This window comes from Fulmarus glacialis, unplaced genomic scaffold, assembly GCF_000690835.1.
Source record: "Fulmarus glacialis isolate BGI_N327 unplaced genomic scaffold, ASM69083v1 scaffold22758, whole genome shotgun sequence".
NCBI lineage: Eukaryota > Metazoa > Chordata > Aves > Procellariiformes > Procellariidae > Fulmarus > Fulmarus glacialis.
In genome coordinates, this window is record NW_009230429.1 from 319 (window position 1) to 26293 (window position 25975).

General features: G+C 37.2%; 2 protein-coding genes across 3 annotated transcripts; one reads left to right on the plus strand and one right to left on the minus strand.

Annotated features, from left to right (window-relative positions):
- Positions 1–1145: 1145 nt before the first annotated feature.
- LOC104081468 (L-lactate dehydrogenase A chain) lies at positions 1146–6291 on the plus strand. 2 transcript variants are annotated; one of them, XM_009584228.1, is made up of 7 exons: positions 1146–1286; positions 2063–2180; positions 2914–3087; positions 3562–3735; positions 4592–4709; positions 5161–5284; positions 5468–6291. In XM_009584228.1, exons 1-7 carry the CDS (start codon positions 1161–1163, stop codon positions 5630–5632), a joined length of 999 nt encoding a protein of 332 aa, XP_009582523.1. In that variant the 5' UTR covers positions 1146–1160; the 3' UTR covers positions 5633–6291. The 2 variants fall into 2 exon arrangements, with proteins under 2 accessions (XP_009582523.1, XP_009582524.1); XM_009584229.1 differs by lacking the exon at positions 2914–3087 and having other exon boundaries at positions 1157–1286.
- Positions 6292–7964: 1673 nt separating this feature from the next.
- Positions 7965–25714, minus strand: TSG101 (tumor susceptibility 101). Its single transcript, XM_009584230.1, has 9 exons — positions 25633–25714; positions 23692–23757; positions 22943–23106; positions 21456–21582; positions 18764–18830; positions 16951–17042; positions 11005–11207; positions 9468–9707; positions 7965–8296 (listed from the first exon to the last, which is right to left on the minus strand). The coding sequence occupies exons 1-9, from the start codon at positions 25643–25645 to the stop codon at positions 8207–8209; spliced, it is 1062 nt and encodes a 353-aa protein (XP_009582525.1). The 5' UTR covers positions 25646–25714; the 3' UTR covers positions 7965–8206.
- Positions 25715–25975: the final 261 nt, after the last annotated feature.

Below are 25975 nucleotides of genomic sequence, written 5' to 3' on the forward strand. Positions count from 1 at the left end.
CCCTAATCTGCTTCTTTCAGGGGAGGAGCGCTCTAAAAATAAACATTTTGAATACTGAGTGTAACTGAGAGAAATGCTTGAGCGGGTGCTCCTCGCCAGCCCTGCGCATTAACGTTCTTACAGTGCAAAGGGAGAAACTTGGCACATGGAGAGTTTGCGCTGTACGCTTCAGGAAATTTATGCAAATGAAAACTGACGTATCTTGGTTAACTTTTCCTAAATATGGGCACCGCTGGCTTTCTGTCCCTCCTCCTCCCCGCCCCAAACTCAGTCCTTACCTGCTCTGCTAAGGCTGCCTGGCCTTTCCTGCTCTGAACGAGTTGCTGCCTGTTCAGCACTAATTGTGAGAATTTCGTTGTGTCTCTACTCGCATCCATCTGCGAGCCTGCCCCTGCCTCGGGCTCTTCAGGCAAGGCAGAAGCTGTGCTGCTGCCAGTGCAGTACCCCCTGGGAGAGCACGGAGTCAGCTTCTGCAGGGACCCTGGGGTGAAAGCATGATATTCCATCATCATCATTGTGGCATTTCAGTACACCTGTGGTTGTCAGATTAGAACACATATAAGCAGGCTGCCATGCAGCTGGTAGCTAAAAAAAATTGAGGGGGGAGAGCTGGTAACACCAGACTCTAGACATCTTCATTCAAAACTATGCAGTTTAACTTTAAAACAAATCCATAAAGTTGACTTTGAGGATTACATTGTGCTTAAAAAGGGCTTGCGTAAGTGTTGTACAACTTCCACTCTGGAAAGGCTTCAGGGCACAGAGTACCAGTTTTTCAGGGCAGTAGAATGGAGATTGCCAGACCATGCTGTGCTAAAGTACTAAAATGGCTTCCTTTATTCAAATGTAATATGGATGATCATTTAGAACATTCTGCTAATGCTGCTGGAGTGCCACCCAGCTGTATAATCAATGGTTCTCAGGCTGTATTTGAGGGAAAGCTATAGCGAGCTTAAACAGTGCATTGTCATCAATAATTCAGTTTTTAATCATTTTGCTGCATACAGGCAGTACTACGAGATGTTTTAGGCATATGACTTACATGCATTTTCTTATCATCCTGGAATAAAGTCCATCTTGCTTGATACAAATATTCTGGTGTCAGTAAAAGCTCCAAAGCCTGAAGAAATAATGAGTTGCTTTCCTTGCAGCAGTGCACCATGTCTCTCAAGGATCAGCTCATCCACACTGTCCACAAACAGGAACAGAGTCATGCCCACAATAAGATCAGTGTGGTTGGTGTGGGTGCAGTTGGAATGGCCTGTGCTATCAGCATCCTGATGAAGGTAAGTGTCAAGCTTGGCATGAAGCAGCACGGTTGTGACCACCTGAGGCCTAAAAGAGGGGCAAAAAGTAATCTCTTTTATTGGACTAATTGGGCTAGCACACAAGATGTGTGTCCATTTTGGTTGTCCATTCTTTCTTTGAGCCTGAAACGAAGCAGCAATCTTCAAGCTATTGACAGAGAACAAATAGCTGTAGTTCTTGTAAACCAAGTTTATCCCAGCATCAGACAGAACATGCCGTATGTATCGTTTTGACGTAAGAAGAGCTGCATTTACCTTTGAACGACTTCCAGAATCCTTTCTAAGAATCTGAGAATCCAGAATCCTTTCTAAGAACTGAAGCGTCATTTTTGTCTGAAGCAGAGTGCGTGATGGAATACTTCTTTGCAGTGTGGACTGGAAAAAATGGTCCTAGACGCTCTGAATGACTTGTCATTGCATTATTATATTGAAAATTTTGTGTTTAACATCAGGCTTCTTTTCTTAACTGTAAAATAGGTTGTTTATGAACAGCTAGTAAATTATTCTTCATCACTGTCGTACTAAATTGTACAACTATTCCACACAGAATGTGGATATAAAAAGTACAAAACTAACTCAATAAAGTGGATATCCCAGGAGACTAGTTAAAGTACTTTGCTTGGGAACAAGTGACGTGACACAGATGAGCAAAATTGCTTAAATAAATGACTGCTTTTAAAAGAACTGTAATGTCACAGTTGGGTAGTTTGCTCAAAGGGGCACTAAACTTACTATTTAATCTTGGTCTCTTGTAGGACTTAGCTGATGAGCTTGCCCTTGTTGATGTTGTGGAGGACAAGCTCAGAGGAGAGATGCTAGATCTCCAGCATGGCAGCCTCTTCCTTAGAACACCGAAGATCGTCTCTGGCAAAGGCAAGTAGTTGGCTCTAATATGCTCGTTACTTCCAAATGGAGATAGCCACTTCAGATCTCAAACTGGTCATCCAAGTCTAGCACTTAGCCTGTCATCCTAATTGTTAGGAGGAAAGCTCGCTTCATTTCTGCTCAGCTGACATTCAGTTTCATAGACCTTGTTAAGGAATCCTCTGTTCTAGAGTTCATCACTCAGTATAGAAAGATGAATTTCTTAAGTACTCCTGCACCTTTGAGAATTTTATTTCACAGCCAGTTAGCCCCTGAATGTGTTACTGCTTACTTCTTGGCTATAAATGTCTGACAGCTTTAAGTTTAGTGGCAACCTGATTAGGGCAAATGCTAGCCATCTCATACCTTAGTTAATGTGCAGCTCCAGTGTCCAGAGGTAGTAGGTTACGAGGGCAGAGCCTTCTTCCTCTTCTACACAGCACTTGCACTGGATGCCACCCCGACAGCTACCCTATACCTATCAGTGCCTGAGAAGTATGTGATACCACTGCCCAGTTCTACATGTTACGATTTTGACATGCCCTTAAGGGTGCCACTTGTGGCAATGAACCACAGTCTTAAAACTTAACCTTCTGTAGAAGTCTAGGGTAACAATTACCAGGAGAATTTCAGCACCCTCAAACTTGAGAATTTTGGCTATCAATACTAAAAGGAACTGAGAACTCCTGTTCTGAACCATGTGTAGAATGAGGTCATGTTTGACACAGCCTTTTGTCTGCAGATTACAGTGTGACTGCACACTCCAAGCTGGTCATTGTCACTGCTGGGGCCCGTCAGCAAGAAGGAGAGAGCCGCCTTAATTTGGTCCAGCGCAACGTGAATATCTTCAAATTCATCATTCCCAATGTTGTTAAGTACAGTCCTGACTGCAAGCTGCTTATTGTCTCAAACCCAGGTTTGTCTCGTGTTGCCTTAACAAGAGGATTTGGCTTAGAACAGTGTTTTCTTCAGTAAGGTGGCATTAGTATACTAATATGACCAAGCATAGGCTTTTAGAAAAGGCTTATGCCACATAACCACATAGCAAGAAGCGTCATCTTCCCTTTCCATGCTCAGCAAGCTGGTCGTCTGAGAAATAAACCAAGTTGCCTCCAACTTGGGTCTTCAAGTTGCCTTTTAAGTGATCTTTAGCGTAGGAGACAGTAAGGGGCACTGATAATTGCACGCTTAGCATAAACAGCCTCTCAATTCTGCCTTTAAAACAGTCATTATGTTAGCCCACTGCAGGGCCTGGTGATGGGCATTACTTTATGCTCTATTCCACATAACTGGCATGCAGAGAAAATCCTTACAGATGAATAGAAGATGTCATCCTAGTTATCAAACTGCTTATGAGTGGCACTTTTTATCCTCGCTGTTCTCCTTACAGTGGATATTTTGACCTATGTGGCTTGGAAGATCAGTGGCTTTCCTAAACACCGTGTTATTGGTAGTGGCTGCAATCTGGACTCTGCCCGTTTCCGCCACCTCATGGGAGAAAGACTGGGCATCCATCCTCTGAGCTGCCATGGATGGATTGTTGGAGAGCATGGAGATTCCAGTGGTAAGGGTGAAATATGGCTGGCTGTTACACAGAACTTTTTCTGATAGTTTGTTTGCAAGAAACACCTCCAAAAAGCTACAGCAAAACGTTGCTCAAAAACCTTTGCACTGCAGCACCTTAAGAATGCAAGTCCTGCTCTAAGTCTTCTGCTGCATAGAATAACCCTCTATATAGATCTTACAAATATAGATGATCTATATTTGACCTGAGTTACTCTGCTTGGAAAAGGTCCTACTGTAACCTGAGGAGGCTAAAAATTTCTAGGCTAAGTTGTTCCCATAACTCTCCAAAAAAAACAAACTGAAGAAGCAAGAGGGTAAAGTTCTCTGCAAGGGACTGACAAAGATCTGCACTAGACCTACTGGTAGTCACTCAGTTGTCTTTACTGGCACCTCCTGATTACTTCAAGAACTATATATAGGAATTGAAGTGCAGAGGCAAGCCTAGAGGACAGGAGAAAAAGCAACTCTCTCCTTACTTAACCTGTACTTCAGCAGCTCCAGAGCAGTACTGTCTGCTTCCTGACACTCAGGAGGACTCATTTGGAATAAATTCTTATTTTGAGAAACCTTTGCAAAATACAGAGTTACTGTCATTTTAGTTCATGTTGCCCAAATGTTTTGCTTTAATAAAGGTATATTCAAATGTTGTGACATGTATAAAGAAAGATGTTTATATGCTCCTAGATTCTCAGCCTGCAATTTAGATTGGCCTCATAGGTCATATATTTAAAGTCATATCTAAATCATAGTGGCGTGTGTCACAGATTAATCCAACTGGATCTTATGTTAACTGTTAATTTGAGGAGGACAAAACTAAGTTTTCTAGTGAGATAATTAATCTATGTGCAACTCAGTACCTGTCTGGAGTGGAGTGAATGTTGCTGGCGTCTCCCTGAAGGCTCTTCATCCAGACTTGGGAACTGATGCAGACAAGGAACACTGGAAGGAGGTCCATAAGCAGGTGGTGGAAAGGTAAATACTGATTTAATTGATTTTTTTTTTTTTTTTTTTCCCCAACACAAGAACAAATGATGAAGAACTATAGTACCTCTGAACTGCAGTATCCATATCCTGTTTCATAAATACTATAGTAGCCCAAAACAAATGTCAAGATGCAGGCATAATAGTACTTGAAATAATATTTTAAGGAGTAATGTAGATTTGGCAGAGTTAATTTTTCATGGTTAGTGGACTTGAAATTAGGGAAGTGCATTAACTTCCAACTTTCCAGTATAAATGGGGGGAGTAGTGTAAAATGCAAATAGAATTCTTCACTGCTGAGTTCATTTCAGTCCTGTCAGCAAACCAGTCAAGCTTCTGGTGTCTCCAAGTTTATTAAGGCACCTCCAAAAGCCCTTCTTACAAACTTTAAATATTTCAGTTGATGGTACTTGTTCTTTAATGAGTAACTTTGTCTCTGCAGTGCCTATGAGGTCATCAAACTGAAGGGGTACACATCATGGGCTATTGGCCTTTCTGTGGCAGATCTAGCTGAAACTATTATGAAAAATTTGAGAAGAGTGCACCCAATCTCTACAGTTGTTAAGGTGAGCAGCCCCTTTTTGCTAACTTTTGTCTTACTGAGAACTAAAAACCTTGGGACTTCTGAAGAACAGTGGTAACTTTCTAGTTTAATTTCAACTAAATTTAGTTGAGTTTTCCTGATAGGATATTCTACAAAATATAGACATACACGAATTCTAGCCTAACTGTCCTTACCTCTTTTTCAGGGCATGCATGGAATAAAAGAAGATGTCTTCCTAAGTGTTCCTTGTGTACTGGGCAATACTGGCATCACTGATGTAGTGAAGATGATCCTAAAACCCGAGGAAGAGGACAAATTAAGGAAGAGTGCAGATACACTCTGGGGAATCCAGAAGGAACTACAGTTTTAAGTCTGCCTAAGCAGTTCACTCTTTGCAGTTTAACGGGTTTAGTGGTTTGTCTTACGTTGTACTTTCCAAGTAGGTCAAATCTTTCAACGTATATATCTCAACTAGAACACACAAAAAGCTCAAATCTGAACAAATGAGTTTCCTGAAGATAGCATTAGGAAACTATTCGAGGGTTTTCCCTGTTCAGACACTCATGTTCTTCGCCACAGCTAGATAACCTAGTCAGTCTTGTACAGTGAAGTGGTGTGACAGAAATCCAGCATTCAAAGCAGCACTGCCTAGAATACCCTTTGCCTTTTCCTCATCTTGTTTAATGTTGGCTCAGAACAATATGTAACTAATTATTACACAATGTGAAACCAAAGACTATTTTCTTGCAGTTGAAGGATTGTCAAGCCAATTGACCAACCTTCTCTGCCAGCTGAATAGCTTAAATATTTCACTGTTGGTAGGTCCAAATGTATTTTCCTAACACTGCTTTGGAATTTTTGTGTGTACTCTCTTTTTTTTGAGAACCTTATTTTTGTGTACTGTATCAGCCTAGTTGTAAGTTTGTCTCCTGAGCATGTTGAAAAAATGTTGAGGTTTCTGTATGCAACAAGACAATGATTGTCCAACTGTAGTACCAGCTCCAACACCAAATAAACCACAAACTGTTATTTGTCTCTTTTTTTTTTTCTTTATAAGGCTTTGTCTCCAAAATGCAGCTCCACTTCCACCCATCTAAATCAAGTAATTCTATTTCTTCAGTCACACTAACTCAAACCTCACCTGTGTAATAATGTTATGTGTGCAGCTACTCTGTTGTAGGCTCTAGATATATATGTGGTGAACTTTCTAACAGCTGCAAGGTAGGAATGAAAAAACAGTAACAGAAGTACTTAAATACTCAGAAGTTAAACTTGATTCCCATCTTCATGTAAAGAAATGGGTTCTATTGACGCTATGTTAGGGGAGTGGAGAAACAATGCAACAAAGGAAGCATCTTCCTTACCTGTACACACAAAAATGCACGTAGGAAGAAATCTTTCCACATCAAGTACGTGACATCCATAAAAAGTCAGCTTGCTGCCAAGCACAGAAAAGCATCTCCTCTGGAATAGCAGCCGTGCATAGAAAGCATGACCAAAGTTACTCCTCAAAGTCCATAGTAAGTTAGATAAGGAAGAATTAACCATCTTCTCTGTCAATTAATATTTTAGAACAATATACCTCACTCCAGTGAAGAGGGAAAGACCTTATTCTTAGCTTTTTCTAACATTAGGACACAGCACACTTACGAATGGAAATGGATCACCTGATTAAGTCCAGGGTAAATTTTTAATATGGACTGCAGCTGGTGATACTTCTCAGATCAAAGTATTTCAGAATAAGCTGAAAGTGCTCATGCACAACTTCAGTAACACAGGAAAAGCTGTAGCTACTATACCGCTTTCTCTTACATCTACGTGACCAAAATAGCACCTGGAAAGAGAGCACATAGCAAGTGTTTTATGCAGATGACAGGAAGATGGTATGAAGCCATTTTCAAAGCTTTCAGAAGATCACATGAAGTCTCACCCAGCTTTTTAATATGAACTCCCATCTCTTCAGATCAAATGGTAACATGAAAAGCCTTAAGACAAACGCTCAGTTTTAAGCCACGCTGATTACTGTGCTGAAACCAAGAAACTTTGGTTTTCAAGCTAGCTTTGCTGAGGCAGCCTACAAAAGCAAAGAGAGGAGGACGGCAGCATGCTGCTGAGAGGCGACAAGAGCAGCACCATGAATCCCCACAGCACTCCAAGCTGGGAGATGCTCTGTACAACATACCCTCTTTTGCAGACAGTGCAGTGTTTAACCACCAGACTTGTTGATACGAGCCCTGTCCCACCTAACACAGCCAGAACCCATGCTTCCTGTGGCATTTGGGTGTGTAGCGTTTTCTGCCTGGCAGGTAGTGCAACACCAAATGTAGCAGCCTTTCTTTTTCCTAGCATTTTCTAGTGGAAAAATGCAATATACATCAAGGCTTCTTAAGGCACCATAAGGTATATTCTGCTATGGCCATGATCTAATGGTAGAATAGGGAAGTCAAAATAACAGTTACTAAGCTCATTTGAAGAAAACAATCCTTGGATATCAACAGCTAGGTCAAACAGCAGGGCCTTGAAATTTTGAGTTTCCAGTTTTCATTGGTCATAACAAAGGTTAGTTACACTGAAATGTGAATTTTTCCAGTTTGGGACACTGAAATGTCTTCCAAATCTCAGAAATAAAGTGAAAGTATGGTTAAGTTGACACTACATAAGCCAGGCCTGTTTGTAAAGAAAGCGCATCGTACACAGTTCTGTAGAGGAAGAAAATATGCAACAAGTTTTATTCAGCGTAAGTCCACCAGCACAAAGATTACAGGAGATAGAAAGTGCATTAATAAAAGCTAGTCTTTACCAAAAAGAAAATATATTATTGATTCAAAATATCTTACACTTGAATGATGTAATAACTTATTCTGGGCACCTACTGATTAAGAGAAGTATCAAGAGAATGGCTGCTTCATAAGGAAATCTAACTTCCCAGTTAAACTCTGAGAACTTAGTAGAGATCACTGAGTCCCGCAGTCTTCCTCGCTTTCTGCATTAATGCCCTCAGCTGGAACTGCTTGCGAGACAGAAGACGTACATGCTGCAGAAAGAAAGATAAGAACAGCTGGCTATTGGGAAAGTTTTGATACAATCTTAATTATATTGCAATACAAATTTTCGAAGCTTGACATATTCCATGACCCAAACAGGATGTTAGTTTTTTGGAAACACTAAATGCATTAGTCTACTAAATGGCATTTTCTTGGCTTAAAATGACTTGCAGATGGCTACCAAATGCAATCGCTATAGTGTATTTTTTGTGATTTTAATTATTAACTCTGCACATATTCTTATCAAGGAGAAAAATGGTAATATGTACTCCAAGGTGAAGTCAGACTAATGCACTTCCCGTGGGGCAGAGAACAGTTCTTTTAACAGTAGATAAACAGAACTAGCAAGCTACATAACAAGGAAATAATGTCTCTGCGTACTGCATTGTACACTGGATGTTAAAAGCAAAGCTTAAGTGGTAACTTGGGGAGAACCTCAACTGTTAGAAAAAGGAAGAAGTGGTAACTCTTGTTACCCAGTGGCCCCAGTACAGACTATTAACACTTCTGCACGCTAATCTTTCCAGATCCAATGGCAACATTAATTACTCTGACATACACATTTTGTGTAGTACTATTCCATGTTAAAAAGTATTTTTAAATCTTCTCAAATTAACAACAGATATGTTTTTATTTCATGTGCCATCACCATGCACATAAGTTCAAAATAAAGGAAGGTTATTAGATCAGACATTATGAAAACTTTCAGCATTAAGGACAGCAAAGAAAGAGAACAAACTGTCTAAGAAGGTCTCTGCTAGAGACTTAAAACTAGCTGGCTTTTTTTTTTTCCCTATGACTTTAACACTCCACTGGCTGCCTCAGCAGAGGCATCCATAGACTGCAAGTGAAAAGCTGTCCGAATACTCCAATCACCCTTAGTTTCTCCAGAATTAGGATGCAAGCCCAATGGAAAGCTTATGTTGACACTGTTGCACCCGCCTAATGATAAATGACTTCATATCTACAATGCTTTTAAAATTGGTCTTTTATCTTAATTCTGAAATTCCTCTTCTAAAATGTTTTAGTATATAAGTACTCATATTCTTACAGGATCCTCTTCAGTAAAGAAATCACTAACATTAATAGGCTGAATAAGTGAGTTCAAAGCATTTAAACACATTTAAAATGCACATCTTAAAAACATCCCAAGAACCTTACCTTTAAGAAGACATCTAGATCTATCACTCCACGTCTCAATGCTTCCCCAAGATAGAAGATGGTGTCTTCAATTGCATTTTCCTCTGCATATAAGTTCAGGATCTGCTTGTAAAGCGGTGCCGTAGGAATAATAACTTCATCTATGTCATTATTTTCTGACTGATTTTCCATTTTCTCTAAGGCAGAACTGAGCTCCTCATCCTTCTTCTTGAGAAGTTCAATGTTCTTGTCAACTTCAGCCTAAAAACAATTAAGATGTTTGTTTATTTATTTCTTAGGTCTAAAGAGCTGAATGTCTTCTTGTGATACAACTGTCAAGATGAAAGATTTTTAGACATGCCAGTTGATTCTCTACTTCTCTACTCATCTCTATTATGATTTTTACAAATAAAAGAACTACTGCTCTATAGATTTCAGATTTCTTTCATTTTAAAAAAGTAAAGGCTGTTTTAGATAATGTCAATCCATTACCAACTTACAACTGTAGAGAAGGCATGCTAACAGTCTTAAAGTATTTTGAAGGTGCCACATAAGGAAAAATAACCATTTAAACTAGCTGAAAATAATAAAAGCAAAGCCAAAATAATTCTTTTCTTTATGCTGGCTTTACCCACTAACAAAAACAAAATATGCTGGCTTTACCCACTAACGGTAACTATAATTTAACTGCATCTGTATGAGAAGTACCTCCTTTTGCTACTTTTGAATTTGCCTCCTGATATTTTTGTTGTCCAACAGCTAACACACTGGAAGAGACTGTACACCACTGTGTTTTTCCTCATATCACTCAAAGCCGTACAGACCACCGTACATATTCCACTTTCTGTCCCCACTGCCTTTTTCCAGACTGAAGTCCTAGCTTAGTCATGTCTTATATGGAAGCTGTCCAATACACTGGATCATCCTTCCTGCCTTTGCATCAGACATCTCCAGTTCTATTATGTCCTTTCCAAGACAGGAAAGACTAGAATTACACACTACATTTAAAGTGGGCACATCTTACTCCCGAGCAGTGACACAAGGAGCAGATGGACTAAGCAGAAGATGTCAGGCCTCAATGAAAAACTGCCGGAATTTCTGAGCATACTGAGTAGGAGAGACTCTTGTCTGGGAAAGGAAAAGTCTGCAGGTTATACAAGGAGGCTGTGACTAAAATCAGTGTCTCTGCACTAAGACACTGAAATGTTCTCCAGTGCTGCTGTTACACTTTATTAACCAGAAACCGAGACACAATTATGAAATAACCTCACACCACTGACATCTTTCACAAGGAGGATGGAGAAAAATAACACTGTTCCTCTGCTACTGAACAATGACATTTGTAAGATACGTGCAGGACAAAGCATCTTACGGTCACCGCTACTTCTGACTTGCTTCAGTCTGAACAAATGCACCTCAATTTGGAAAGAGAATATATATTTAAACAGCAATACACCGGACTCTGATATTTCTATCATGCTTAATAATGAATTAATTACATGCTTCTGTTCATTACTGGGAATGCTCAGATACAGAGCAGTGTTTCATCTTAGCTTACCACTTCCTGATCCAGGCGAGTTACCATCTCTTCCAGTTTCTGGTGTCCTTTCTTCAGGTCCTCTTCTGTCCGTTTCAAGGCATTGAGTTCAGCTTGTGCACGATCCATTTCTTCTTTCATCCGCCATCTCAGTTTATCACTGACTGCTGAAATAAGGGAAGCTCGAATGGTATCTTCACTGATAGTTCCATCTCTACTGGGTCCTGCACAAGAAAATTCGCAAGCATAAAATTAACTCTGTTCTGCACTAGCTTCAGTATAAAGCCAATTTGAAAAAAAGTGGCTAACTTGCTGTATGTACTTTAGCAATATGAGACAGTAAACCAAACTATTTTCCACAATAATTTTCAGAAGCAGTGAAGTGAGGTAAAACACATTAAGATGTACACAAGTAAATTTAAGAGTACACATCCATTCATTCACTTTACTATTCCATATCCACAATCTTCCTTTAATGTAAAAATGGGCTGGCCATTTCCCCTGAAGTCTACAAATGTTGTTAGTCTGAGTTTTTAAAAGAAGAATAAATTTCTGGTAAACTCTATAGGAAGTAATGGATACATGTATTCAACCACAATTAATGTAACAGCTGGCTTGAGACAGTGAATTTGTCTATAGATACTCTACCTTGAGGCTTGCCAATTGCTGTGGTGGTTTTTTTTTTTTTTTTTTTAAGATTAATAAAAATGGATGAACACTAAGCTAATAAAAACAATTTCAATGAAAAAGATTTTAACTGCTGCCCTTTTATATTTATGAAGATCTAATAGCAGGGTCTGTTTAAGTGACAAATTGCTGGACAGTATCAAGTGATTAAAAAGCTACAATATGATCTAGTCTTTCCAACTGTTTCACAACTATTGTCATTCAGCCATCCTAGGGCAGGTATGGGAGGGCAGTGCAGCAATCAGCATTAATATAGAACATTTGTTATTGAGGTAATCCTACTTTAACCAGCAACATTTATTAAAAGATTATAAAGCTGAGAGAGAAATGCTAATCAGTCGTATTAGCATATGGTTTATATTCTAGCAGATTACAATCAGATGGCAGTCTTTTAGGTACTTGTTCAGTGTAATACTGGGCCTACCGCTTCCTTTTTTAAAATTCTGCAGAATGGTACTGCAATTGGAGCGCGGTGGGGTGGGGAGCATGGTTTATAAAATTAGGTAATGGCACCCATGAAGAACCTCTAAAAATTCTCTCTGGATAAAATACTTCTTTAATGTTAGTTGAATAAAGAGTATTAGTCAAGCATACAGAGATTCTGTGGAATCAGTTATACAATTTGATTCTAACAAAAGCAAGCATAGCTATTTCAGGTAAGACAAAGCTGATGACATACAGCTTGACTGCAGGTATACTAATTTGCCAGTTTCACTTGGTCCATCGTGCCCAGAAACTCAGGGTAGTGATAGTGAAAGTAGTAGTGAAACAAACTACTAACCAATTTTGTTCTAGTATTATATAACTAGCTTCTGTAAATGATCGATGTTACAGTTAAACAGCAACAGAGGCTGCTGTGTAACTGAGTTACAACAACTGAGGTTACTACCTTTTTTGAATGTTTTGATAGATACAACTTGTAATTTCAGTTTATTAAATCACATTTTGATGCAGCAATACCAGAAAATATAACAGAAGAAAATAAATTCTCTAATATATTTCATTAGTCCCTCTCCCTCTGAAACACTAGAGGCTTTCACATTTAAGCCCGAATATTACTATTGCTTTTGCAAATCAGCCTTTTAATGAGATTATCTAATTTCAAGACTCTGTCACTAACACCTTTTTAAATAGAAAGGTAAATCCTTTATGTCTGTCGCAGGAAGTGTTGTGTATCTGCAAACCAGGAAACGCAGATTGCTCTAGAGAATGTAAAGTGGCTACTGGTTGCAGAATTGTATCCGTATTTATCACAAACAACTTCAACCACTCTTCTGTGAGAAAAACTGGAGTCTCACAGTTTCCCCATGCTTGTGCCTCACGCCTTTTAGATCAGTGAAATTTCAATTGGATTGTGACAACTACTAATAAAGCAAGAATTATAGCCAGTTTTGTGCCCAAACTTTCCAACTTTTATGGATGAAATGTAGAGAGATTTGAAGTAGTGTAACTGGAAAGAAAATTTGCAAAAAGCAATTTTACCAGAGTATCTTTTATCTAGAGACACAGTTATTAAAACCCTGAAGTTGTTACGGCATTACGTACACCATATTTCCCAGTACCCTAGATCTCAAAAAATTCTGAAGTGAAAAAATATTCATCAAGGCTCCCGTGAATCTTACATAGCTAAAGACAAAACCATTAGCGTATCTTTTGGTTTTCCTTCCCAAAGGTTCAGAAAAGTGTCTCAAGTCAGCTGAAATCCAATCAACATCTTCACCTTTCTTAATAACCACAGGCCCTCAGAAGAAGTGAAAGCAAACAAGCAAATCAAACCATATATTAATTTTGCCATTTAAACACAGTAGTTCAAAGATTGGTATTTTTAGAGTAAATTACACCAAGATAAACAGTGATAAATAGATCTTTGAATACGTTATTGATAGTACTCAATAACTAAACTACTATTAGCCAGAAATAAGATTACAATAATTTTACTACAGGGTGGGCTGTTTAGTGAAATTTCAGCATTACAGTGTTCTTGGGGTACGTTGGATATCTTCCCGGTAATCAGCAACAATCCAGAACACAGTTTAAAAATCTAAACTCTGCCTTTAGAAACAAGCATCTGAATGGAAAAATTAACAATTTTCTGTTAGGGTCTCATCATAATTTAAAAAAAGAAAAAAATTCTATTTGGAGTGTCTGTTGGTATTGTTATACTAACAAATGCAAACTGTTGTTGACAAGACTGCACACCTCAGAATCCTTAAAACATCCAGAGGATTTTTTGGACTTCTGCTGCTAACAGAACAAGACTGCATAAATTCATCTCTCTTCCCTACGCCTTTTAGTCTATTCCTGTCCACAAAATGTACACCAAGCCATATCTGGAAAAATAAATCTATGCAAACAAGGTGAAAGAAACTACGGGAAGATGCACACCATGCTTATTAATCCACCAAATTCTTCTAAAATTAAGAGAACACCACATTTTGACAATTACTAATGTGAGCACTTTACTTACATATGAATTGCACCAGAATATGTGTAATTTTTTAAAAATAAGCTATTTATTATTGGAAAAAAAAGAGATTGAATTATTAATCAACTGGTGCAAAGACACTCTTATGAAAATATAAATGTCCCAACACTTGATCTGATTTAAAGTTCTGGCTTAAGCAATTCACCCTGTTGCCAGTCAACAAGATAATTTTCAATATTTGATTAACTATCTATTAGAATCGGCAACAGAAGCTGGCAAATGGCACCATACACACAAACCCAGGAATTCATCATTGCTGCTTCTTATGAAAAGGAGAAAGGAACAGTACTTTCTACACTGAGAAGTAAAACTTAAACCAAGTCAGTCAAACTATCTGGGACAAAGAGTTTATTCACTGTTTAGGACTTCCTGTTTAAGGCAGACAATTGTAAATATACATGTTCCAAATCAAAACAAAAAGGACCGATTTCACTTCAAGAATAGCATTAGCATGATTTCAGTTACTGTTTACTTTACATAATGAATTATTCTCTAACACAAAGTCAGAGCCAGCCATCAATTCTACTTTTTTTTTTTCCCCTAATACCCCTCACTCTGGGAGATTTTATACAAGGCTCACTTTAACAGTAAAGTAGGACAGAGGAAAAAAAAAAAATCACAATATACTTAACACAATGAAAGTTCATATAGACGTGCGAACAGATAGAAAAAGAGATCTTTGAACACATAAAGGATCATTTTAATACAGCTCTATTAGATTTTATGTATCTTCTTAAAGAGCATGAACCCTTAGCATTTTCTGTCACTTCCATAATTAGCCCAGCTTGGGGAAGACTTTATGGCACATAGCCGTTAAATCCACAGAGCACTGAAACCCTTAACCTTTACCAGCCAGAGTCTGGTTTCAGAAGTGACCTTACTGAATCACCAAACTAGTAACTGCATCAGAAAGGTAATTAATGGCAGATGATTGAAACAGAAAGAAAAAGCCTGAAGGACCATCTGAAAAACCAGCTATTATTAAAAACTTAAGCTACTCTGAATGAGTATTTTCATTCAATTCAAACTACGCTCACTATAGAAAACACCCCACCAGCACTCACACAAAAGTCTAAAGTTGTAGGACGTGATATGTTCCTAAATAAACTATCACAATAAACCATAGCTAAACAACCTGTATAGGAAATAAACATTTGCAGTTGAAAGAAATAAAACAATACTGTACTGTAAAAAAACCAAACAGCACTGTAAAAACAGTGGAAGATTAAAAAGACATGTTTGCGCTTCATTTGGCACAAGACATAAACCATGTATAACAGGTGTATGACTTTTACCTAGCTGCATCAAATGAATCAGTCTAATGTTAAATTGCCACTACAAAATCTGGCATTACAACATGGTATCAGATGATCTAACTCAGGACTTGAAGAGCCTTCTGTGATATTTGGCAGATATTCCACCTCTATTTATCTGCACCGGGGATGAAAAGGAGGGAAAGAAATGAAATAGGACATATCTATATTTTAAATTAACTCTCTACTACATAAAAGCAAAACTGAATCTGTTTGAGAAAGATGACGCAGAAAGCCAATGTCCCCTAGGAAGGTTCTTATCACCTCCCTACAGGAGAGCCAGTGGAGACCATCAATTCCCAAGGACCCAACCCAGGCGCCAACACTGAGTACTGTTTGAGCTACTTAAGTGGGACAGCGTCTTTCTTGCAGTGTGCATGCTAGACACACATCACCTCAGAGTGGAGATGACCACTGAAATGGCCAACAACTTTCAGAAAAGACTTTTCTAATTCAGAAGGTTGAAAGAACGTGGACACAAAGGATGGGATCAGGCACAAGAAGAATACAACATACAATTCATTGTTGTTTCCAAATCCTGTAATAACAGATCAACTCCTCAAATATTTTAAGAGTAAAGTAAAAGCATCTATCTTCCTTTGCCAAGCTGTGAACTTGATTTGTCCCCATTTGTATGAATGAAAATTTCAAAATACACACAGTTCTGGAGGGAAGTGTGTGTATAAGTAACTGGGAGTTCGCACATTACATGAAGAACCTATGGATGCACTTTTAAATTATGGTGCAAGAGACTACAAATGATTGATACTCTGAACAAGGTCACAAAAGAGTCTACATCCTTACCATATAACTACTCCAAAAGGACTGTCATCCAGTTGGAAAGTTACTGCACCAACTTCCTACTTAACTAGATGACCTTTCTCACTGGTTCCCAATCTGTTACACATACACTAAAAGTGAGGTGCAGAGCTGAAATCAAGCTAGTGTATTTTGCCAGCACAGGGCCACGGAGCAGCAGACTGGGAAAAGATACACGTTAATACCTTAGATCTTGCTGCTGACGGGAAGAAAGAAGTAAGTAACAAGTAGGAACCACTAAGAAGCAACAGTGAAGACGCTGGAGAGGAAACTCAGTAAAAATGAAGCTCATTCCAAACGCACTGGAAACCTCTGTTTTAGATAGCTACGACTTTTGGAGTAAAGAAAGTATAAATAAAGAGTAAATAAAGTGAGTCCAGTAGATGATTAAATGAGGACAAAAGCATTTCTATAAACCATGACCACAAACAAAGCAATGCAGACAATCATAAGTCACCTACAGTTAAAGGGTGAGAAAAAAACTTAAGGTAGTTACACGTAGTGTTCTTCAGAATATTCATAGAGCACACACAGTGCATTGCACAAATCCAGGAATTTATCAAGTTTCTGACTGAATAAAATATAATTTTTCCATTTTCTTTCTTTACATATCAGTTACAGAGGGAAGCTTCACTTAGGAGAAATCCTTTCAAAGCTACTCACCAACAGTAGTCACAGGAGGCTGAGAAGGGTAGTACTGAACACTAGTGGTTGCTGGGAATGGAACACCACCCGGATAAGAATAGTTTGGGTAGCTGCTTCGACAAAGAAAGATATACTAATGTTATGTAACTATTTGTAAAGTATCATCCATGTATATTACCTTTATGTCACCATGTTAAACATTTGTTTACATAATAAAATGTTTAAATTGCAGGCCAAGTTACACTTTTTCTCTTTTCCTGTTCACATTAACATCTTTCACAAGTTACATTTCTGGCATGATTAAGAAGATACCATTTTATCTGAAACCCTATCTAGTAATTGCCTGGTCTCAAGCATTTGGATCATTCCAAATTCTCTTCAACCTCTTAATCTTGCCATGCAGGTTCTAACTTGCCATATGAAAACCCAAAAGTATCCAAAAGAAATTATTCTAGCTACAAACTCACAAACAGCAATTTCAATTTAATAATTTCTAATATGAGAATGGTTAACAAGATAACTATTTATGTAAACCTAAAAATGTTGTGCAAAATACGGTTGCAAGACGAAACTCCTTCAGAAATTCTCAGTCCTGTTCTGAAGGATGAAGGAAAGCAGAAGTATTCATTTATTCATTGAAACACTTGCAAGATGACACATAATGTGACAGTCTACAATGCCTTTCTAAAATACATTTACCATCAACTGAAACAAGGACTCAAATTAGTCAGTACTAGACTGACAAACACCTGCATGTAGCAGAGTATTAACCACGACTATCAGTAAACAAAATGGTCCAAGAAAACATGGAAAATATAAAATAAGCATATTCTGTGCCTCTCCAGGCAATTACAAATTTAATAGTTCTTAAAATCTTTCTATTCATTCGTAAATTTTATTATTTTAAAAATAGTTCTTCTATTATTCATTTTTGTACAAACATTAAGAGCGCTTAAAATAAACGTATTTAGGAGGAAAAAACTTGCCATGAGAACTTATCAAAATTGCCATTTTTCACTTCTTAAAACATAACACCCCACCTTCCTAATGCTTACAGGGTTAATTTTTTTTTTTTTTTTAATCAAAATGTGATATACTATAGCAACTCCTCAGATGCTCCTAAGACAAAATCAGGACATAGAATATTAATAATAAGAAGAATTAATTATTATGTGAAAAAATGTAGGTACACACTAGGAGGCAGCAATCAGCATCTTACTATTTGCTAAGACAGAACTGCAAGTCTTCTGGAAAAGCTTTATTCCAAACTATTATTATAATATACTTGAAGAAAAAGTCTTGTTTTATATTAATAGAAAGCTTTTAAAATCAGATTGTGCCCTTCAAATTTTCTTAGAGTGCTCTGAATTAAGTCCACATTTATGCTGGAGTCAAGGTTTGTATTAATCCAGCAATTGTTTTGTTCAATGTTTTGAGTTGCTAATTACCCCAAACAATACTAACAATGCTAATAAAAAAACCCAATTTGTAGGGATAAATTTCCTTCTGTATCATGTAAACATATCAACCTTATAAAAACTAATCCAATATACGAGTGAAGCAAGGTAACACCTGGGAGCTAGGTAGTAATTTTCAAAATATATTTATCACTCAAGTATATTGTATTTGAAGCAAGCAACACTAAGAAAGCTAAACCTTTCTCACACTTTCCTTTGGATATTGACAAGAATTCAGTCCTCGCTTTTGGAAAAAACCGCTAATGCTAATATGACAATTATACAACAAATATACCATACGAAAATACAACTAAGACCAGATACTATTCAGTGAAACTGTTACGTAAATGCTGATGGTTTAAAGGGGTTCTTACCTCGGGTTTGGAGTGCTTCCTGCTGGATAGGTAGATATTCCACCTGGAATGCCAGGCACGTAGGAAGCTAAATAAAACAATGATTTTGTATATTTTTACTTTTCAGAAGTTTAATATATAGTAAGATCACACTAGTGAGATCTACTTATGCTGCAGTTAGATGCTTTTCAAAATATTATCGAACAATGAATACAGTATAACACAATGAAACAACAAGTGAGAGAAGTCATTCTATTGCCAAAAAACCCTCAATAATGTGTACCCTGCATCCTCTAACACCATCACTTCTCCCAAAACTCCCAGATGTTTCCCATGCTGCTCTTGTGCAGCTCGGCAGAGATACCTGCAGATGTTTGTTGGGAGCTAGCTCTGGGCCAACTGACCAAGGCAGCTGCTTCCCCTCAAAACACGTAAAGGACTAAGCTGCAGTAGACCTTCCCTCCATGTATTGACCAGTTGGAATTTCCTTTCTGTATTCAAGCACATTTTCACAAAACACATGCAAATTTTGCACTTCTGAAGATTCTACCTCTACCTATCGACTTTGGTTAAAATATTTTCAAGAGTATTTTGTTTGGAGGGAGCGTATGAGAACTGTAATTGAAGTCAATTACACATTCCTTAGAACAACTGGCTAGAACACTTTCACTGCATATTTTTTTTTTTCTTAATCACGACTTTAAACTAACCACTGCATGGATGAAAATGGGTATTGCTTTAAAAATCCACAATGAGTAGTTATACTGAGTAAAATGTGGATACATAAGAAAAAGTACCTGCAGCTAGGGAACTCAAAAAAATGGCATGTTATTAAAGATGACACACCTGAAGAGCTATCTCCATTTTTTGTATATAACAGCTGAAAAAAGAAAAGAACCTTTCCAATGTAGCCACTGTTCTCTACTCACTAAATAATGAGTATCATTTAAGTACGTTCAGAGTAGCTAGACTTCACAACAGTTGATTAGCTGTTTAACAATCCAGTCATGTTCTTATCCAGTAATTTCTACCATTTAGAAGTTATACTTTAAAAATTTTTTATCAGCACATATAAATGTCTAAGGCTTTAACAGTCCTAGCAATTTTAAGTTTCTTCTTGGAAATCTGACAATTCTATTATAAAAATTATGGCTTGAACATATTTATTCCACATTTCTAGTAATTTTAGGAATATTACATCAAATGGCTTTTTTTTTTTAAAGAGCCGAGCTATTTTCATCCTTGAATGCTTTCAAATAATTCAATTTTTTAAAGAGGGCTTCATTTCTTCTTAAACAGTGTATCTAGAACTTTAAAAACCCCCAAACCTAAATGCCTGTAAAATAAGGAAAAACTGACTACAGTAGTAAAATTAAGTAGCTATTAACAATGTGAAAATCCTGAAACATTTCCACTAAAATTACTTCAGCTACGCTAGCACTGAGTGACTAGAAGAGTAATCAAGCGTGTTTCAATTGATGGTCCTTCCTTAAAGCACAATACAGGTCACAGTCTCTACTAAAACTATACTTGTACTGACACCCACTGTTCTTGGAAAATCAGAACAGTAGAATCATCTAGTGCTCTTACAGGTAGGGTAGCACCGGACAAGCTAAAAAGTCCCAAACACTTACCTTTAGCCAGCTATCTCTAATGGTCCCATTTACGTTTGCTACCCCTTTTCTCATGTGTTAAGAACCTAAGACCTTGTTAAAAATGGTTTCCGTAAATTGTAATGAATAGTACTTCAGCTTTTCTGATGTAACACTATGATCTGATGAAAGCTGTATCCCAATAGAAAACAGACACAGCCTTAAAAATACAGCAAAAATATATGACCCCAAATACAGCTATTCTACCATTAAATTAATGTAGAACTGTTATAATATCCTTAAACAATCTGCAGCTAACTTGCTCCCCCTCCCCTCCTGCCGCAGTCTTTGGCTTGAGGAGGTCTACTCGACTGTGGGTTTTTTTCCCACCCAATGCAGAGTCTCCTTTTGGAAGAATTTCTAGGATTTTCTGTTTCCTACTTCCCCTTTTTCCCCCACCCACCTATCCCCAGTCTTTAAAATAACATGCCTCCAGAAGTTTAAATAAATAAAAGACTTTAAAAAGTCTTGAGAATTTTTGCAAGAAAATAAGAATGAGTTCTAAGTCAGAGTACCAAATCAACACAGAAGAATGAAAAAATCACAAGGCAGGCTTTTTTCATATTCAGACAGCAATTATTAAAAAATTAAAAAAAAAAAACAAAAAAAACCAGAAGTGTTGGCATAGAAAACACAAGCAGTATGCTTTCACTTATGAAATCAATGGTTGCAGGACACTTAACAGATGGACTTGTATTACCAGAATTAAAAAAATTAAGATACAAAGACAGTTATCTGAATAATCTCTTTTTAAAGTTATCTCTGAATGTTGACAGGTTACTGGTTGTTTTGAGGGGCTTGGGGGGTGCATGTGTTTTGTTTTTCTTCTTTTTAAATACAAACTTGATTTTTCCCTCCCTTCCAAAAGTCGAAAAAACATGCACATTCTTCCAACGTAGTTCAAAAAGGTCAAGTACAGCACAGGTGAATTCATTAGCCAGCAACATAGAAAGTCATTCTAGAGTAGAATACATCATTTGTTGACAAACTGTGCAGAGTAACATTACGCTTTGGAATATTAATATGAGTACTTGTAGAAATTAGTAGCCATGAGCACTTACTAGTTGGTGGGCCTGTTGCCTGGTATGGTGGGTAGCTTGATGAAGCGGTAGGCCGAGAAAAGACTGGAGGTTCCTCACCAAACACAACAATCATGACCTGAATCAGTTCTAGCAAGTCTGACTGGGGCTGTGAGGGTAAGCAAATCACAAGTTCTTGATTTCATTAACAGGCAGTTTAACTGACTATAATAACAAAACAGTACCAATCCATCAGCTCTCAAAAGCCATCCTTTTATTTGTGGGTTTTTTAATATTTATAGAGATATATCTATGTGCATATTTAACTTCCTTTATGGATTTCTTTACAGATTCCAAACCGAGCCAGCTGGTGTTCAAAATGGTATACCAAAATACAGCTGCAGTAGTGTTTACACTCGGAATAAACTGGTAATACACGGTTCCATATCAACTGCAAGGCAATAAATGACTGAAGATGACTGTGCAATGATGGATTATAATAATTTTTTAAAACTTAAATCCATTCTCCAACATGAAAAAAGTACAGATCACTAAGTTTTCAGACATTTCAATTTCATACAGCATATAGTGTTTGCTCAGGTTTGGAATGGCTCAAGAGAAAAAATATTCTAACCCACTAACGAGTGGCACAAACCTCCTTTAAATATAGCTAAACTAGGCTTCTTAGTTTATAACTACATTTAATATAGGCATGATTTCATTTCGCCAAAATAAGGACAAGCATCATGAATGCAGCACTAGATTAAATATCTATTTCCAAATTTTCTTAGCTCTATAATCCACTTACTATTTTTACCAACGTCTCAAACTGAATGAACTCTGTATCACCTGTGTCTTAGATGATCCTCTTGCTCGTGCAAGACCTACATCCTGATCTGGGCAGTCATTTTCCGCTATTACCATGCAAGTGCTGAACTACTGCCCATGCTTAATAAATTTATTCCTGTTAATCACTTTTTACATTACAGAACTATGCATCTCGTACCATTCTTCTGACCTTGTCAGCACAGTTTATCTCCTTTACAAGTCCATGCTTTGGTCAAAACTTCTATGAGGCCTGCACTGCTCAATGCCTGTATTTATTGGCAAAGCAAATATATCCACACACTCAAAGCTCTAGCAATGTCTACATAAAGAAGTCCAAGTGCTCATACAAGTCCATTTTAGTCACAGGGATTAATTTCAGCCCAGAGACGTTTCACAGAATTTATAATTTCCCTTCCGTACATATTCTTATCTCACAGATCTTCACATCAGTGTCCTGCCAGGGAAGGACGCCTATGCTGCACTGTTTAATCAGGCAAACTGTAATTAAAGATGCAATTAACCAGGCAACAGAATGCAACATCCTGAACTTTAAGACATTACAAATAATAAGCAGTTGTTTTCATTAAAAAATGGTTTAAGATCTCAAACAAAGAATATTATGGTTTTTGTTAAAAATCATACAACTATCTAAAGGAATTCAGAACTGAGCAATCTGAGGATTTCAAGTTCCCTATACTTACATATTTCCACTCATGCAGATAAGGAAGGTATATCTTTCCATTCGCATCAACGTGCCTCCCAGTTTTTATTGTCATAGAGCTAGTGGGTTTAACAAAACAAATTGGGGGGTTGAAAGGGTAGGTGTCCAGCAGCCACAAGCAAATTGGGATATTGTATGTGTTACCTAGAAGAGATATTTGAAAGATTTTAAAAGTTACGCCAACGCTTTAACTGTCCTCTTGTATGCAGATTTATAAAAAACTCCTAAACCCAGTAAATTCAACTGCACAGAGTCAGAAGCCGAAGCCGAAATCTACTAATAACATTCAACAAAGAGCTCACAGTATGGCTATGAACTGAACATTTTTCAGAACAATTTAACTTTGATTTACAATTATCATTTACCACTAATACATTATCTCGTTTGTTCTACAATGCAACATTACTAGACCCTAATCTGAATTATTGTTAGTTGCTGCAATAAATGGTTTGCAATCCTCATTCAATTGAGAGGCTTGAAAAATGTGCAGTACTGAAAGAAAAGAGATGTTACAGAGCTGTACAAGACTGAAGAAGCAATGCTCAACATTAAAATTTTATTCCAGATCAGAAATAGGGAACGATTTCTTTAAAACATTATACTTTGGACAAGTAAAGGATTTCAAGAAAATAGTGATCAAAGAAGTAGTGAAGTTGAACCAGGACAAATCTAAATAGTTTTTCATGTAGGAAAATAATGGTGGTGATGATAATAACAGTAAATGCATACCTCTGTAAGGCACAGGAATGGTTCCACTAAGGCTCATCAACTCCCTAGATGAACCATCATTAAAAACTGAAAGGGAACAAACAGTGTTTTTAGAACAAACATATTTGCTACATTAATCTCTGTTCAGGTTAGACCCCATCTATTTATTACCATAAGTTTTCAGATGTTACACATATATAAAGTCAGCTTGAAAGGTTCTGCTCTTGCACATTTATGGACTAGCAAATGATTGTCTACAGTCAAGTAACTTGTTATGAATAACATATTTCTGAGAAATGAATGACTAATTATCGTCAAACTACCTTCACTGCAAATAAAACTGTTTCCTCATTCAGAGACCAAGTAAAACATGTTGGAACCATACAAACTGCAAACTATACAAATTGCTGCAAAGATAATCTGAACTCAATTTAAAAAACAACTGTCATTTTAGGATTACAAAGAATTCTTTACGCTTTCTCCAAACTAACAGGTCAGCAAGAATACTGAAAATTACAGGGCCATAGGCATTTTTTACATAATCAGTAAAGGTAATTTAACCAAACAATAATATACTGAAGAGGAAGAAATGCATAGCACTTGACTCACTGCCACATCTTAGTCTGAGTTCACAAACTGCACAGGAACCCTGACCTCAATTTACTGAGTCGCTGTATTTAGTTTTCCCATCCTTTCAATCCAATGGATTATTCTTGCCTGAATAAATCAACTTCTGCTAATAAAGCTTTTATTTTCCTAATTTCACCTGAAAGTTTCTAGTCATACTTCAAATGTAGCTTATTGCGTACAATTCTTTTGGTGCTAATGTTCTGCAAAGGCAGATAAAACATGTTGGGACTTAAATGGGTGTATATATTTCATTATTAATATAAACTTGAAAATTATCTCAACAGCAATGTAATAATTTTCTTGTTGCCCGTTTCACCGCTCCAAATAATATCAATTATCTGTAAGTAGTTCTGTGCTCAGCCTTTCCGAGGCAGCTTAGAAAGAATTAGGTAACACAAATTGGCTTCTAGCTACAGCTCAAAGCTATCTGGAATTCTGATCACTATTGTTATGCAAACTTGCTATTCCCACCACAGCACTTTCACTATTGTTTTTGATTCTCCAGTCACCAGATGAATTTTTATTTCTGTGACAGCTGCTGGCTTGCAGCTATTCAAGTTAAAACTAATTTATCTTTTACCTGTCCATGTCCCTTCTTAATACTTCTCAATCCAGATTTAGAATTTAGAAAGCAGAAGACTATAAGTCTCTGACGATGTATTAGTAATATAAATTAGCTCACAGAGGAATCCCACAGCTGACAGTTAAAAAAAGGTGATCAGAAGGAGGATGACCTCAGCAGCTGTGCTAGCTCACTGTACCTTGTGAAACCATGCCCTCAGCCTCTGGAGCTGACCCTAGATATCATCTTCATTTAACGCACTCAAATTTAGTCAGAGCCTTTAAAATAGCTAACAGTGGTTGTCATTGTTAATTTACATTACAAAACCCCTCACACCAATTTTCTATATACTTGACTGTTTTCTTCACACTCTTAAGGACTGCCACAATTAATTTTAATGAAGTATTTCTTCATTGAGTTACAGTTCTTTCTAAATAGAACTCTAAAAGTATCTTTATATGACAGCAAACCTGTATTTGTAAGATACCAGCAATCTCAGGACACCAACTGATATGACATCACTGAGCAATTAAACAAAAGTTAAGCTGTGAAAAATGCAACACTTCTTTGGCAGGTTAGATAGGCTCAGTAATACAGAAAGTTATTTTAGAAAATAACTGTCTGTGTTTCTAAGGAAGTATTGATGTCAAAGATCGAGAAACTCAAATTATGTTTTCTAGTTTTCATGTCCTTTTTCCCCACAAGAATTACCAAATATATCTAAACCATCAACAATTCAAAACCAAAAATTTTCTCATGCACAGACTAACCATATGAATCCATGACAGGTTTGAGGTCCTTGTACTGAGTAATAACACTGGTCGTCTCCTGTACAGTTAGGTCTCTATACTTATACTGGAAAAGAAAAGAGAAAGAATGACTTTAGAGACTAAATTTTCAGTGTAATTTAATTTGGTTTTATTTTACCCAACAGACTGCATTTATGAGAGTTTACATTGATATATGGACATTCTTCTCCACTCTTATTTTGAAATAAGAATTTATTTCTCCATATTACTTAACTGAACACTGCCTATATAACTTACCAAACTTTAACAAGGTGTTGAGATGCTTGTAGTCTTAAATAAGGGTCCACACATCAAATGATTCGGG